Source organism: Vidua chalybeata, chromosome 8 (assembly GCF_026979565.1).
Source record: "Vidua chalybeata isolate OUT-0048 chromosome 8, bVidCha1 merged haplotype, whole genome shotgun sequence".
NCBI classification, from domain to species: domain Eukaryota; kingdom Metazoa; phylum Chordata; class Aves; order Passeriformes; family Viduidae; genus Vidua; species Vidua chalybeata.
This window is the reverse complement of record NC_071537.1, coordinates 137699-153867: the sequence shown is the minus strand read 5'-3', so window position 1 is coordinate 153867 and position 16169 is coordinate 137699. Positions and strand designations below refer to the sequence as shown.

The following is a 16169-nucleotide window of genomic DNA, read 5'->3' as shown; positions in this document are numbered from 1 at the left end:
CATGGATTCACAGACCGTACCTCACTCACCCTTTAAGGCATTCAAGGAATTTTTCTGTCTGTTTTGAAAATATTGTAATTAGTATATCCACAAACAAATAAAAAACTAGTATATCTCACAAACAAATCAATGAGGATAGCATGTAGGCAGAAGCATGTTTTTGAAATTACTCATTTTGCCATTCATTTTTATTATGGCTTGCCTGCAGTATATAAAACCTAACTCTACATAAAGAGCAGCTCTTATACAAATGTATATTGAAAAAATATTAGTGCAGATAAACTTTACACAGAAAAAAAATAAATTTAACTGAAGAAAAGGATGCATACCATGACATTTGGCTTCCAGTAAATCTCTGAATATATGGGATCTACATTAATGGCAAGTAAATGCAGGGTTTTTCCAGTTAGAAACAGGCATTTGGATTTGATGTTGGGACAGTCTTTACAGAGATTCTGTATGTTTGCTAGCTGAGCCAGTGTAATATGAGCCATGGTGCGTTTCATATACTTCCAATCCTGGTAAAATACGTATTTATATTTATTTGCTCATATATCCCCACACAGAGAGAATAATACATTTTTTTAAAAAGTAACACATATATTCACATACGAATTCATATTATTAAATGTGATTATACTTTCAACTACAAATGAGCTGTCTTTAATAGGTGTACAAATTCATTAACAACTGATTAAGAAAAAAAGTTCAATGTAACATCCATAAGCAAAGTTCAACCAGTGCCAAGGAAAACGTGGGACAATGGGAGGGAGGTCAGCAAACCATCCCCAAGACTAAAACCACACGCTTCAACCTCCCTTGCTACAAAACTACATGACTGCTCTGGGAACCCATTTCCTCAGTAGTGGAAGAAGTTGTGCTACAGAAAACCTTGTTACACCTTTTATGCAAATCATAGGACTAAATATTTTGTATTACCTGTTCTATTGCATCATCGTCAATGATGATTTCCTCCATAAATTCATGAAATGATGCTTCTTCCATATTTTTAAACTTTTTATCAGTAATGACAAGATGAAAAATATCCAAAAGAATTTCCACAAGATTTATTTTTCTAAGAGCTAGCTGTCTCATTAATGGGATACTAACATTTTTACTCTGAAATACAAAAAAAACCCCAATTTTAATTTCAAGTATTTTTGCAAATTAACCTCATAAGAAGTTAGAATGTTATATTTCTTTTAACCAAAGAAACAAACCTTTTAGCATTACCACCTTGATAGAGCAGAAATATTGCAATGAAGATATTTAAGTAATTTAAAAGAAAAACTTCAATGATGTCAAATGTATTACAATGCCATCAAAGTAGCTCCATAGAGTAAGAGCAGCTGGGTTTTTGCTTTTCATGTTTTATGTACCTGGTACAAATATGTAAAATCTAATAATGCTACATACACACTAGCAAAGTAGGCTGCAGGCTTTCATTACCCAAAATACACTATTTTGAAAACAGACATTCTTTATTTTTAATGTTTTGTGAAGACTTTTTTTTTCCTGAGAAGAAACACATTTTGAGGAATTTTAAACTTTCAAGGTATTTGAATCAAAAATATTTCCAAGTTTATACTTTTTACTTTTGTAGCTATTAGACAAATGCCAGAATTAAATAAACTTGACAAAGACCAAACAAATCTTCTCTTCATACCTTTTTCAACTGTAAATTCTTTTGGCATTCAATTTTTCCTTCTATATACAAAGAATGTGTATCATTACAAGAAGATAAATCCTGGAAGCTCCAAATGAGATTATCCAAGAATGAGTGACTATTACAACTAAACTAGGTTTCCTTTCCACTATTAAGGTAAAAAAAGTCAATACCTCATTAGATGCAAATAAACTACAAACGTTATGAAATACTTCTTCTGTTTTGGATACTGCTCTCTGAGCTAAGCTATAAGCATCTAGATAGTGACTGTGTTTGTTTCTTTTGTTCTTTTCCTGCTTGGCAGTCATCCTGAAAACAAAAACCAAAACAACACCATAAACTCAAAAGAACTAACATAAGAAAGATCTTATTTTTATGGTATCAACACTGTTGAACATATATAATAAAAAAATGAATCTACTAATTAATAGATAAAATAGATTAATTATAGATAAAAAAAGATTAAATTTGTATGTGTGTTTTTGAAACTTACAAATAGGATAAGTGAACCCTTACAAGTTCTTTTTCCAAGGTCTTACTCTTAGAACTGTACTGCTGCAGTGCAAAAAAATGCCAAGACTCAAAGAGAAGAAAGGTAGATCATATTCTCTAGTATGTATTTAGCAGGAACACAATGGCAGTATACCAGGTACTAAGCATATCTCAGTTGTTTTAAGGGGTGCCCTGCAAACAGCTGGGATTCCAAGCATACCATGTTTTGCACTTTTACTATTGCAGCAGTTTCTAGAAAAACATTTCAACAGTAAGAATTGTAAAAGCCTGTAAATACTAGAGAATGATTGGTGTGGCTGCTAAAATACGTCTACGAATGGGAAGTCAAAAATCTGACTTAAGAGACCCTAACACTTTGTTTTGACCTCAAAAGAGAACAAAAGAGAACTCTGCCTTCAGTGAAAACAATTTTTGATTCTACAGTACATTTCTGAATACAGAACACATAAGGAATGCAAACAGACAGCTAGCACTAATATATAAATCCTAACAATGTTATCTGCTCTTTTCCATTTAAATTAGACTATAAAAAGTAAACAAGACACTTCATGGACTAGTTTATCCTACATAAAATTTTTCAGTAGAGGTACAAAGGTGTAGTCTTACCTACAAATATTTGCACATTCCAGCAGTATTTCAGCGCTGTAGTTTTTATGCCCATGATGAAGAAAGTCCTTCTCAACTTGAACTAATTTATTGTAGGATTCCTGTAGAATGTGCGGCAACTGAGCAGAATTGGCATCAATTGTCATATGATCCTGGGCAAAATGTATCTGAATAAGTGTTTTTCTAGAAATAAAAATAAAATACAGGATAGCAGTCAGAAAGCACAGCCTATTTTTGAGAACAGACATATTTCTCTCTGCCTTCCTTTAAATTCTAAGAAGTCTACAAAAAGCACCACCATTGTGTGTTTTACAAATTATAGTAATTCTGAAAAAATCCAAATATTATATTTTCAGATTAGAGAACAGGTATCACTTGTTCCATGTATCTAATTCTTCCATCTTAGTCCTAATCAGTCTTCTAAGTACAGATGAACTGAGAAGACTGATAACAGTCTTCCTTTTCTAATAGAAAGCTTCCCATTTATGGAAAGAGACAGGAGTGTAAGTGTTGTATACTTCTCTCCCTTTACCAACACATTGTAAGGTCTCTGTGCTTGGATTTCAGTGGAACTGAAATCATTGTTTAGTTTCACCATGAACAGGCTTCTTGGTTCATGTTGAGAAATTAAGACTGTAGACTGCAGTAGTGTTGTACTGCAACCTATGCACAATATGTTGTGGTGTCTAGTTTACTAATATAACAGGTAGTAGGGCTACATGCAAGCATTTGAGAAGGAAATACAGAAATTTGGAAAGAAATTTAAACTTTAAAAGACCAAACCACCACATAAATTACTTAGAACAAATATATTTGAGAATCCACAGAATTTGGCAGACTAAAATAAGACAGCATTGTAAAAAGTACATATATTTGCAATGTAGTTGCATTTTAGAAGCTGGCCGTATTTTAGAGAAAAGACAGCTTACCTGGCTTCAAGGGATGCAATCATAAAACCCAACTCTGATTGCCTGCTAGGTCTCTTCAATAAAGTAGATCGAAGCACACTTACAGTATGTTCCAGTATCTCACAAGCCTGCAGGTAACACCAGAATTTTCAGAATTCTATTTTAAATGACTACAGATAATAATAAACATTCATTTAGAAAGCTTACATTTTGTACAGAACATGTTAATTATCCCCAAGATGGCTGGCTCTTGATAACTGTAAATAAGTCTAGAAAGTTTGAGTTACAGAATCACAGAATGACCAGGTTGGAAGAAACCTTCAAGGTCATTGAGTCCAACCCACCCCCAACACCTCAATTAAACCCTGGCACCCAGTGCTACATCCAGTCTTTTTTTAAACAGATCCAAGGATGGTGAATCCACCACCTCCCTGGGCAAGCCATTCCAGCACTTGATCACTCTTTCCATAAAAAACTTTTTCCTAATATCCAGCCCAAACTTCCCTTGGCGCAGCTTAAGACTGTGTCCTCCTCTCTGTGTTATGATCATACTTAGTTTGATGGTTACATGAATGGTGCACGTACATACAAGGAGAGATGGAACCAGATTAATCTTGGAGGTACATAGCAAAAGACAGTAAATAGGAGTTTAGTCAAAATCAAAATAATCCCTCTACATGACACAGCCTTGCACAGTTTATCAAGAGAGGTTAGATCATCACAGACAGAAGACTGTGCTGAAACTCATGAAAGTTAAGGGTTTAACAGTAAATGGATATTTTGATGTTATAGGGTTTCAGAAAAAAAAAAGTGTTACAGAAGTACCTTCCAGAATCTAGAAATAATATTTGTAAAACTATTTGAAATACTTGAGAAGGAATAGCAAAATAAAAATAATACTGAAAGGTTTGATTTTTATTGAATATGAAAAAAAAAATATACCAGTGTTAACAGAACTGTCTGAATACAAAAGAATTCTAATTAAGAGAATCAGATCTCTGGGATTTAGTCATACATACTAGATTATAACTGGTTTTATTCCAATAGGAGAACATACAGCTTTATCATAAAAACATCCTAAACTTCTGTGGGTAGAATCTCATTCCAAGTGGCCTGCATCTGTTTGGAATCTGTAATTAATGTCTGTTAAATGCTCAGAGAAATCATTAACTGCATTTAACACCTAATTTTGCTTTTATTGAAATGTAAAGGATATAATATTTCACTGAGAGAGACCGCTGCTGAAAAAAACCCCAAACCACAATCTCCAAAGCCAGAAAATTTCCTTACCATGCTCTGTTTTCCTTCCCCCTCTTCCTCTAGAATTGCTTCTGTTAGACTAAGAGTACTGTTATACCAAAATTGTTCATCTCCTCCTAGAAACTGTGCTTTCTCAAGGAGTGCTTTAGCTTGTCTGTGGTTTCTTTCCAGGTTAGCCAACACAGCAAGTAAATACAAGCACCTTGACGTATCAGATAGGGCCCTCAATTCCTAGAAAGAAAGAGATGTGATCTATATACTAAAAATCCACTACTGCTATTTGTATTTTTGTCTGTCCATATTTTAGACTAACCTTAAAGAAATAAAAAGCGAATGCTATTCTCCCAAGTATCTACTGAATTTCTTAGTTATTCCTTATGGTACGTCTACTTCATATTTCTTTCTGTTCCTGTACCTTCTATTTCACCAGTCAAAAAAGCTATTTTTCTGCTATTATTTAGTATGTATATATCTGCTAGTGTTTGTCAGCATCTGATGAAGAAATGTGATGGCGAAAGTTTTGTTTGGTCAACTGTACAGATAGAGATCCAGTAAACTCACAATGTTGCTTTACACTATATAAGCTATATAACTAGTCCTGTATAAGGAACAAATATTGTATCATATTTGTATACTAGCCTACAGACATACAGGATACTATTGACAAATTGCATAATTAAAATTACTGTCCTCCCTAATGTATTTTGAACTTTCCTCAATATACAATGCTTAATTAATGCTTTATAAAGGGGCATGTATTATTCATGAATATAATTCATATATTATTATTCAAAGTATTCATGATTGTACTAAATTTACATAGGCCATCTTTTCTTACAGGAGAAAAATATTGCACAAAATAACAGGATATCAATTACATTTTTTAAAGTAAAGGTTTTACTGCAATAATTATATTTTAAAAACTTTTTTAATGGAGCACATGGCTAAAGTGGGAAATGTTAGATGTAGGGAAAATATCTGTAATGTATAATCCTTCATAATAATGAGATAAGGCAGATCTGTTAGGTGGAACATATGGACACTGTTATGGTTTGACACTGGCGCAATGTTAGCGCCTCTATGAAAATACACCTTCCCAACATAAATGCTGTGAGATGTTATCAGGAACAGAGCAGAGCAGGCCTAAGCTGCCTGCTTAATAACAACAACTAAGCTGCCTGCCTTGTTTAATAACAAAAGAAAAAAATTTTATTAAACTACTACTACTGCAAAAGACACACACACTAAATCTAGGATGAAGACTTATTTCAGATCTACCAGAATTCTATTTCAGTTTTATCAAAACATTGCAGTAAATCCATAATGAAGCTCAAAATGAAATAATCAGACTCAAATTATCAAAATATTGAGAGGATAGGGCTAAATGCGCTCTCTCTCTTCTGAACAAACCTTGAACTTTTCCCACCTATTTAAACAAACAAGATTGAAATATACCTGTATCTTCCAAGGCCACTGCAAAGCAGACAGAGATGCTGACACTACTTCAGAAATTTATATAACCTTCAGACAACTCCCATAAAGTTGGACTGAAATGCCATGTTTTTATGTACATATTATGTACATTGAAATGTAATAAGAAATTGGTCTGGGGTGGTGGGAAAAGGCTTGGCTTTACAGTTTGATTATTATTATTCTGAGGAATAACTGCATCTAAAGGAACATAATAACACATGTTATTAGTTATATTAGTTATTAGTGTTTCTTTTTCTATTTAATTTGTATTGTACCTGAGTTGCAGCATGGGCCTCTGAAAGCAGAAGCCTTGCCGGTTGATACAAGCCTAGCTGAATTAGTACTTCAGCTTTTTCAACCCACAAGTGAGGGAAAGAAAGAGCACTCAGTCCTTTTCCTGTTACTGCATTTACCTCAAAACCCTGAAAAAATTAAAGAAGCATTACATCTTCATAAATGTCAAAAAACCTAGACAGAATACAAGTTGTTGACTATGACATCCCACACCTCAGCTGTATTTGGATTTTCTAACTTCAAAATTTAACATTATATTACAAGAACAACAGGTAGCTTATGAGGTTTGGATTTTACAATCCTCAGAAGTCATTGAACTAGTAAGTAGATACTATTTAAATTAACTGTATGACAGATTAACTACTTCAGATATGCTGCTGTCACAAAGTTGATTTTTGGTAATAACTAAAACTAAAAGAGGAATACTATTTACCAGAGCTAAAAGAGGTGACTTGAGAGGGATTAGTAATTAGAAAAACAATGCACAAGTATGGAAAAAACATACAAAGAGAGCAAAATAGTGTGATGACAATCCAGACAGCATTGCCATAATAAAAAGCAAAGTGGAGGTAAGCATTAAAGAAATCAGTAAGGCAATTATGTTCCTAAAAAAGAGACAGGAAAGACAGAACTGAAATACTTGCATGCCCTTAAAACAATATGTAAGCAGAAGCAAAACTGTACATGCTAATGTAATGGAGAAAGAAGAGAAAAAATGAGACCAAGACTGAATACAATAGCTTTTTTACTTCTCAGTCTTTTTAATCCATTGGCATTACTCCCCAAATACATTTGTAGGAAAGTAGTTTTACTTTGTATGAATCAAGATTCCAATCTTGTTTTTCCTGATATAAATAATATACCAGGCAACACTCAGCTTCAGATGATTCCTAGCAGAATTTAGGTAGCATGCATTTTTAATTATTTTTGTGTTCATGTCTTTCTCAAGTATTATCTATAAACAAACTAGCAAGTGTGTTAAAAAAGGGGGAAGAGTAGCTTACTATAGAAACTGAAGTAGAAATAAAAACCTTTTCACTTGAAGTGAGGATATTCTCATTCCTACTACCATTAAGCTGAGCATTTTCAAATAGTACTTTTCTTTCTTCTGTCTTCATGCATATGTTTTTTTCTTTTTTCAGTGCAATCTCTTGCCTACACCTAAATCACAAGAATGAAAAAGTAAACTCCAGTTTTCAAGAATTTCATAACGAAATATTAGTGCGTTAGGAATCTTTACCATATACTACTCTGTAGATAAACACTAACCAAACATGCACAGAATTTTAGGGCATAGCTAATATACCAAAGGTGTGTTCTCAGCTAATTTTTTTACTATTTTTCTCCAACAACACTTATCAACTGTAGGGAAAACAGTCCCAAATAAATACTGCCTCAGCAGTGAAAATACATACATTGCTTGTTCTAATTCACTAATGTATACTTCTCCAGCAGCTTTCTCATGATACACAGATGCCTGACTCAGTTTTAAATCTGAGCATATCAGGGCAATTCTACAAATAAAAAGAATAAATGTTTAAGAAACAATCCGAATCCTTCATATGTTGCTTCATATAAGCACAATTATATAAACATAGCACATAGTCCCCATTTGTCAATCCTACCTTCCCGTGTCTTGATTAATGCAGGCAATAACGAAGATTGTAAATAAAAACAGGGGAAATTACCCATGGATAGAAGTCACAGAACCAAAGAATAGTTTGGGCTGGAAGGAACTTCTAAAGATATCTTATCTTTAGATGATCTTTGTGAAAGATGCCCTTGCATCCTTGCTCCGAACTCCATCCAGTCTGACCTTGAACACTTCCAGGGATGGGACATCCACCAGTAGCCCCAGTCTAGTCCATCAAACCTGTATCACTCCAACTTAATGGCAAAAATTATATACTAAAAGTATGAAAATATTTATATGGGCTCTCAATAGCATGCAACCACCTCCACCCTGCCCCTCAATGTGTATATGCTAATCTGATTTCAGGATTTCTGTCCTGATTAAAGAGTAATATATTCCTACATATCTGTCTAATCATATATAGACATCAGGTCATATATATATATAAAATACGATGAAATAAACACAAGTCTTGAGGAATCAACAAAAAAAATTTGTCTGGCAAATCTTGGCTGAAAATAATCTCCTACCAGAAAGTCCCTTTTTGTCTTGTAAGAAAGCAACTCAGTAACTGGTTGGCAGAGAAACACATATATTTGTATACATGAATATCTATTCTGCTTGGTGGGATCAGTTTCAGGCATTTTAAAGATTCGTTATGTGGTATTTCACGAACCATCAGAAAATAAGCAAACAATTATTGCTTATGACTAGTACTTACTAAGCAAACATTATTTAATACCTATCAAAAAAGCATGATAAAATGCTTTAACTAAAACAGCAAGAATTTTCAATTGCATGCATATTAAATACTTTTAAATCAAAACTTTTAGGGGTTATCATCCATAAAAAATAACATAATTTTGGTCACAAAGACAAATCTCTCTAAGAATGTACTTGTCAGGGCAACTTCTTTGTGCCCTTATGGTGGAGAATTTATTTTTGATGCAAATAAGGAGTCTGCCTTTTGAATACTTAATAGATAAAACTCTCATAGAAACTTTTTCTGATTTTGCTTTTTTCAGTTAGATGACAATAAGGCATTTCAAAAATTTTTCACATGAATGTGGTGTGGCTTCATAATCTCATATGCTTTCCATATAGAAGATCCTTTTTTGTAACAATAAATTGAGTGGCTTTAATTCCACAAATCTATTCACCAAAATTCTATTAAAATGCATAAAAAAAGAAAGGAAAATAAATAAAAATCCATTACAAATATAAAACAGTAAGTCACAAAAATTCTTGTTACTACTTGGTGAAATATTAATGGATGATCCACTCCATTCAGTTTCTCTTTTATTTAAAATAAATAAAGGATACAAACCGAAGGTGATAGAGATCAGACAGACTTCTACATTCCAGAACTTCACTCGCAATAACTTCAGCTAGCTGAAAGACTGGAAGAATCAAGTGGGGGCAAAAAATTTTCTGTAGTTCTTTTGATAAAAGGTCCATAAAATACAAAGTGCAAGTCTGAAAAGAATTTTTTTAAAAATTCAGTCAGTAGAAACATAATTTTGTAGAAAATACATTTTAAATTAATTATTACATCTTCAGTTCCAAAATAAACCTGAAAAAAGGCACAAAGAAACTTTCTAGCTGAAAGAGCAGCAAGGTACACAGAAAACTGGTAAATGTCTTCTCTAAGTTAGCTTCGTTTCAGCATGCAGAGGACAGGCTAACACCTCTTGAACTATTAATGAATACTACAATACAAAAGTATTTGGGACAGCTGTCTGAAAATTCACAGACAGAAAAACTAAAATAAAACCATTTTCCAATACTAATTTTCTAAATAGTAAGTGCCCTAGATTTTTGAGGAGTATACTTACAGGCTTTGGGAAATTATCCCAGTGAATACCATAACTATTTGTTTTCTGTTTAAAAGTATCTCTGATTTCACTGGGGCAATCATACTGGGCCCATTCTTCCACGTTTGCTGGTAAGGTATCAACTGATTCTTTCCCTTTAGAAACTTCAACCTATAATAAAAACAGGAACATTTATGAGATCAAATTAACAATCCTATTGGTATTAAATATTCAGCTAAAAAAATGAACACATTTGCTTAATGTCCTTTGAAGTTTTGTCAGATTTGGGGTGGTTTTTGGATCTCTAGACTGTGGGTTTTACAAAACAGCAGCATCTTAACCAAGGCAACAAACAAAAGAAAAAGTATTTGTAAATTCATGATCTGTTAAGACTGAGATCAAGAGTGAAAGAATGATCTACAGATTCACAGAGAAATTCTTCCCAGGTTATGAGAGTCGGTACAGTAAAGCATCTGAACTATTCACCAAATGAGCCCAGGGAAACATCTTTTAGAGAGGGTTGCTTTAATTCCACAGAAAAGTGGGTCTTACTTGTTTCTCTTTCTTTTTGTCCTTGTCTTTTTTAGAAGTTTTTGACTGCACTTTCTGAGGACTTGTAGGTTGTGAAGTCTTTGAGAATGCTTTTGTAATAATCCCTGATGCTGACAATGACACCTAGATGATCAAATAATTAAAGTTAATTACTTTCAATTTGCAATATTAATAACAATAATAATCTCAGTTTCCAGTAATAGTTATTATCCACTGTAAGTCACTATCTACAACTACTAACAATTGTCGTATATCATATTCTGCTTGCATAATAGTTTTCTTCGGTAAAATAGCAATTTCAGACACTCCTGGATGCTTGAATTTTTTGCACAAGCATTTAGGATGATCATGGCAATGCAATTAAGCAGCAGAACTGTCAAAAGACAAGATCATCCCTGGGATAAATACTACTGCTACCTTTCTTTAACCTTTATGGTTGCAAATGTAATTCCTTTTTTTTCAAACCATTAGTCTAACTAGCTTCATTTTCTACAAGGGATGAATTTTATAAGGAAGTAATCTGCAAGATGGCAGAGTCACTCCGTACTCTTTCTGGGTCAGTCTTTTACAATGCTAATACTGAATATTATATAAAAGAAATTTCTAAATATTTAAGCCTACAAAAGAATTAATCAAAACTTTCTCTGTACAAGCAAGAGCACAGATTCTAGTCTTACCTAAAATTAAAAGCAAACAAAAAACCCAACAACAACAACAAAAAAAAAAAAAAAAAACCCAAAAACAAATAAAAAACCAACCAAACAACAACAACAAAAAACAAAAACAAAAGCCACATTAATTTGAGAAGACTAATATGTTTTGCTGGAGGAATAAAGAGTAGAATACAAAATATGAATAAAAAATAATGCTGGATACACAAAACAAATTTAAATTTCAAATTAAAGGTAACACATCTTTAAAAAGTCAGAGGCAGCTGACTTCTCCAGAAAATGTTTTAAGATCTTCTACTGAGTTATTTATGGAATCCTAACACTAAAGAGCCTGCTTTGAAGTGGATGTCTGCAATCAGGTCTGCTTTACTTTGTAAAGCCAAAACAAGGTACCCTGTAGTACTTTAATTCCTTTAATACCACATGGTTATTCCTTTTCTCACAATACTGTTCAGCTGTAAATATGATGCTTAGAATTACTATCATTATCTTACAACTGGCACTGATGGCAGCATTAGCTCTAAGTTTTAGTTTTAATAGCTTATTCGAACAGTAGTACTCTCTTCAAGTAGCTTTTTCCCATAGTAAGACACACAGTCAAGGGCTGGATATTAAAAGTTATGCTTGTGTAAATCTGAAAACATCAATATTCCATTTTTATTTTGCAAATTCCTGTCTCACATTGCATGTTAAACTGATTCTTATTTTATTTTAAATTCTTGCTCATAATCACCACAATTAAGTGGTAACAAATTGCAGGCTTTCACTCCTAATTGTAATAAAATTATACACAAATCATAGCTTACCAATCTACTTGGTAGGTCCCAACTGAGACTGTTCCTATAATGATTTATTGCATTACTATTATCAGGTACATATTTAGTCCCTTCAAATATTTACTTAACATATAATTGTTTTCCTATGATCATTCCTGTGATTCAGAATAGCCATTTCAATTGGGCATATCTATGAGAAGTGAAGTAGATTTGATTGATTTGAAATGCTCTAACTATGAAAAAGTAGTTAGAGAAACCAATCAGTGAACAGTGCCAGCCTCTACAATCCCTTTCATTCAAAAACAGTCCTTTTGATTCAATTTCACAAAGGTTCACCTTCAAAACTGCCAGAAATGTCTTCAGTATGTATTCTGCGACTACTGAGAGTCCTTAACAAATTAAAAATACAAAATTTGAGAACCTATTGCACAAAACATATGAATGGACTCCTGAGAAACAATGGCCCACTGCTTTTATCCTTAGTGTCTCTTCTCCATTTCCCTGAGAGAAACAATTTCCTTGTTTAATCCTTAAACCTGAGAAAATACACTAACTGCAACCTAAAACAGAAAACTCTAAGGGTAAAGTTAAACAACAAATGCATAGCTGCTTCCATAATTACACAAGGAAATGGGAAATATACTGGCCACATTATAATAACAGAGCACAACATATAATTTCATACGATCTCACCTGCCAGATACGGATGATACAGGCATATGCCATCAAACAGTGCTGCTGATGAAAAGAAGAACCATGACCAGAAAATAAAGCCATTAATGTCTGTGCTCTAAACAAAGCTTCCAGTTGTTTAATATTGCTCAAATCTTCCAAATTCATTTGGGGCATGGTACCATTTGCTCCATTGTCCACCTTAGCATTTTCTATAGGCAAAAAATTTGGTATAGCATTGCCTTCTGTTAAAAAAAAACAGCAAACACATGCTCACAGTGACAGCATTGAAAAAATGTATTTAAAAGGTAAAATTTCTGAATTGAAAATGAAAATATTTAGGGGAAAAAAGAAAAATGGAAATCTATCTGCTAAAGATGTTCTTGTTAAAATGATGCAATGCTACTTGTACCATGGTTTTAATTGACAATGTAACAGTTCTGTATAATAAATTATGTAAACCTGATAGAGAAATTAAATCTGCGAAAGGCTGGACAAGATGATCATTTGAGGTTCCTTCCAACCTGGGCTGTTTTATATTTGAATCTAATTTCCCTTATTACATTACTTGAGTTTCCATTAAGAGCTTTGCAAAGATTTTCTTGAAACTTAAATGGTGTAAGAATAGTAATCATAAGCAAACTGGGCGGATTACAGAACTATACAAAAACACTCTTTGCTGGGTTCAGAACTGGCTGGATGGCCAGGTTGAGAGGGTGGTGGTGAGCAGTGCTGCATCCAGATGGCAGCCAGTCATCAGTGGTATCCCTCAGGGCTCTGGGGCCAGCTCTGTTCCATATTTTTACTGACAATTTGGATGAGGGGATTGAACCTTTCATTAGTAAATCTGCAGATGACACTAAGCTGGGAGCGTGTGCCCATCTGTTGGAAGGTAGGAGGGCTCTTCAGGGACACCTGGAATGGTTGGATGGACGGGCAGAATCTAACAAGATGAAGTTTAATAAATCCAAGTGCCGAGTCCTGCATTTTGGCCACAATAACCCCCTGCAATGCTATGGGCTGGGGACGGTGTGGCTGGACAGTGCCCAGGCAGAAAGGAACCTGGGGGTGCTGGTCAACAGCTGGCTGAACATGAGCCAGCAGTGTGCCCTGGTGGCCAAAAAGGCCAATGGCTCCTGGCCTGGATCAGGAATGGTGTGCGTCAGCAGGAGCAGGGAGGTCATTCTTCCCCTGTACTCGGCACTGGTGAGGCCACACCTCGAGTGCTGTGTCCAGTTCTGGCCCCTCAGTTTGGGAAGGACGTTGAGATGCTCGAACGCATCCAGAGGAGGCAATGAGGCTGGAGAGGGGCTGGGAACACAAACTCTGTGAGGAACGGCTGAGGGAGCTGGGGGTGCTCAGCCTGGAGAAAAGGAGACTCAGGGGTGACCTTATCACTCTCCACAGCTCCTGAAAGGTGGCTGTGGTCAGGTGGGGTTGGTCTCTTTCTCCAGGCAGCACTGACAGAACCAGAGGACACAGTCTCAAGCTGCACCAAGGGAAATATAAGTTGGATATCAGGAAAAAGTTTTTTATAGAAAGGGTGATAAAGTTCTGGAAGGGTCTGCCTGGGGAGGTAGTGGAGTCACCATCCCTGGATGTGTTTAAAAAAGGCCTGGATGTGGCACTTGGTGCCATGGTTTAGTTGAGGTGTTGGGGCTGGGTTGGACTCAATGATATTGAAGGTCTCTTCCAGCCTGGTGATTCTGTGAATTCTGTGAAAACTTAAATCACCACAGAACTCTAAAAAAAAACCAACAAAACTGCTAACAGAAAAGTATGAACAGTATGAACAGTATGCTGCTAATCAACTGTGTGATAGAGACACTGCATATTTATCTTTCTCAATGAAAACACCCGAAGTACTTGTCTGATCCATGTCGTCTATCCACACAAGAAAAACCCAGCAGAGCAGATGTTCATTAATGCCACACAGGACAGTATGGTTCCGGAAATCAGATACTTTTTTTCCCAAACTAATATTGGGGTATCCCATCAGAATAGGTCACTAAGGTCATACCAGTACAAGTGGATGTTTGTGTGAAAGGAGCAAAGAATTTTTACAGTTACAAAGTAGTTGAAGCCATACATCCCGTTGAAGGTCATTTTTGAAAAATTAATGCTAAGATAAAGCCAAGGAAAGGGTAATGGACTTAGGTACCCAAATCTTGGCATAGAAACTATTTCCTTCAGTTTCATCTGTCCCTCCATGAGAACTCACTTGAAACAAACTGTCCAGCACTGGTTTCTGGTAGCATCTCACATCTCAAGAATCCCTATGTCAGAGGGGAGCAGTATCTTACTATATCAAAAGACTGAGGGTAATTCTCCGTAGCATATCACAGAATTCACAGATAAACTGAACTTGCATTGAATAAATGACAGTAAGTACATGAGAAAATACATGCAATCTTGTGCCTTTCCTTCTGATAACTAAGCTGCAAATTTAAAATCTCATTTGTGTATCCTGCTGAGAAATTGCTCTGAAACATCCATTACACACCTTCTTCTTGTGAGGATTGCATAGGGAATTTCATACAAAGCAGGAGATCTACTGCCCACTCCAGAGGTTTAATAGCATCATTGAGGGGAAACTGATTACAATATAAGCATTCAGCAAATTCCATCAGGTTATCAACTTTCTGCCATTCATCTTCATGTTTCTATAAAAGTAATAAAGGAGGAGTTAAATTGTATTTGTTTGTGTAAACCATCAAAATTATATTCTAAAGTTTCATGTAGTCCTAACAGAAGCAAAAAATAATAATTTGACATCAAGCAGTTTTATTGGCATCACATAATCAGAATTAACTGAACATAACAGAAAACTCCACCACGAGTTAAATCTTTGTTTTATTAAAACTGCTTGCTATTGTTAGACATTTTTCTTTGGCAGAATTCAATGAAAATTTTACTGGATATAAAGATTCAACCATAGAGAGTTTTCCTACTGAAGAGCAATCTCAAAATTATAAAAGGCAATGGTCAAGTATATGGCCTCCCTACACATTCAGGAACTTGCAGTCCTATGAATCACTTGAGAAATATCATTCTATCAGCATGGGAACAAACAGTAAGAACTGACAAACCTGCAAAGCAATGATCGCATTTTGAAAACAGCTTAACTGTTCAACAATACTTCTGGAGACTGTTACCAAGTGTCGCCACATATGTGACAAGTAATCTTCACTGTCATGACTGACTTTCTGAATGGCCATCATAAAATTGCATCCTGATCCTGCCCTCACTGTAGCCATAAGTTTGAAAATCAGGCTAGAAAAAAGATCAAACAAATTATTAATTACTTGCATCTGTACCTGTGAAATTACTT

The 16169-nt window shown here is 34.7% G+C and overlaps 1 protein-coding gene across 10 annotated transcripts in view; it reads right to left on the bottom strand.

Moving 5' to 3' along the window:
* Window positions 1-16169, bottom strand: part of CFAP46 (cilia and flagella associated protein 46) — a 69853-nt gene that overhangs the window by 19754 nt on the left and 33930 nt on the right. For 8 of the 10 annotated variants that reach the window (XR_008432162.1, XR_008432161.1, XR_008432163.1 and 5 more), the window contains exons 27-41: window positions 15928-16111; window positions 15342-15501; window positions 12860-13083; window positions 10720-10842; window positions 10189-10338; window positions 9681-9829; window positions 8136-8234; window positions 7725-7881; window positions 6702-6848; window positions 4984-5184; window positions 3715-3821; window positions 2786-2968; window positions 1840-1975; window positions 940-1119; window positions 330-518 (exon numbers count right to left, since the gene is read on the bottom strand). Coding sequence is in view for 7 of the 10 variants with exons in the window: in XM_053949736.1 (XP_053805711.1) it covers window positions 330-518; window positions 940-1119; window positions 1840-1975; window positions 2786-2968; window positions 3715-3821; window positions 4984-5184; window positions 6702-6848; window positions 7725-7881; window positions 8136-8234; window positions 9681-9829; window positions 10189-10338; window positions 10720-10842; window positions 12860-13083; window positions 15342-15501; window positions 15928-16111 (2389 nt within the window). In the remaining 3 variants the exon portion in view is untranslated. The remainder of the gene's footprint in view (window positions 1-329; window positions 519-939; window positions 1120-1839; window positions 1976-2785; window positions 2969-3714; window positions 3822-4983; window positions 5185-6701; window positions 6849-7724; window positions 7882-8135; window positions 8235-9680; window positions 9830-10188; window positions 10339-10719; window positions 10843-12859; window positions 13084-15341; window positions 15502-15927; window positions 16112-16169) is intronic. The other 2 variants (XM_053949732.1, XM_053949734.1) reach the window with 2 other exon arrangements.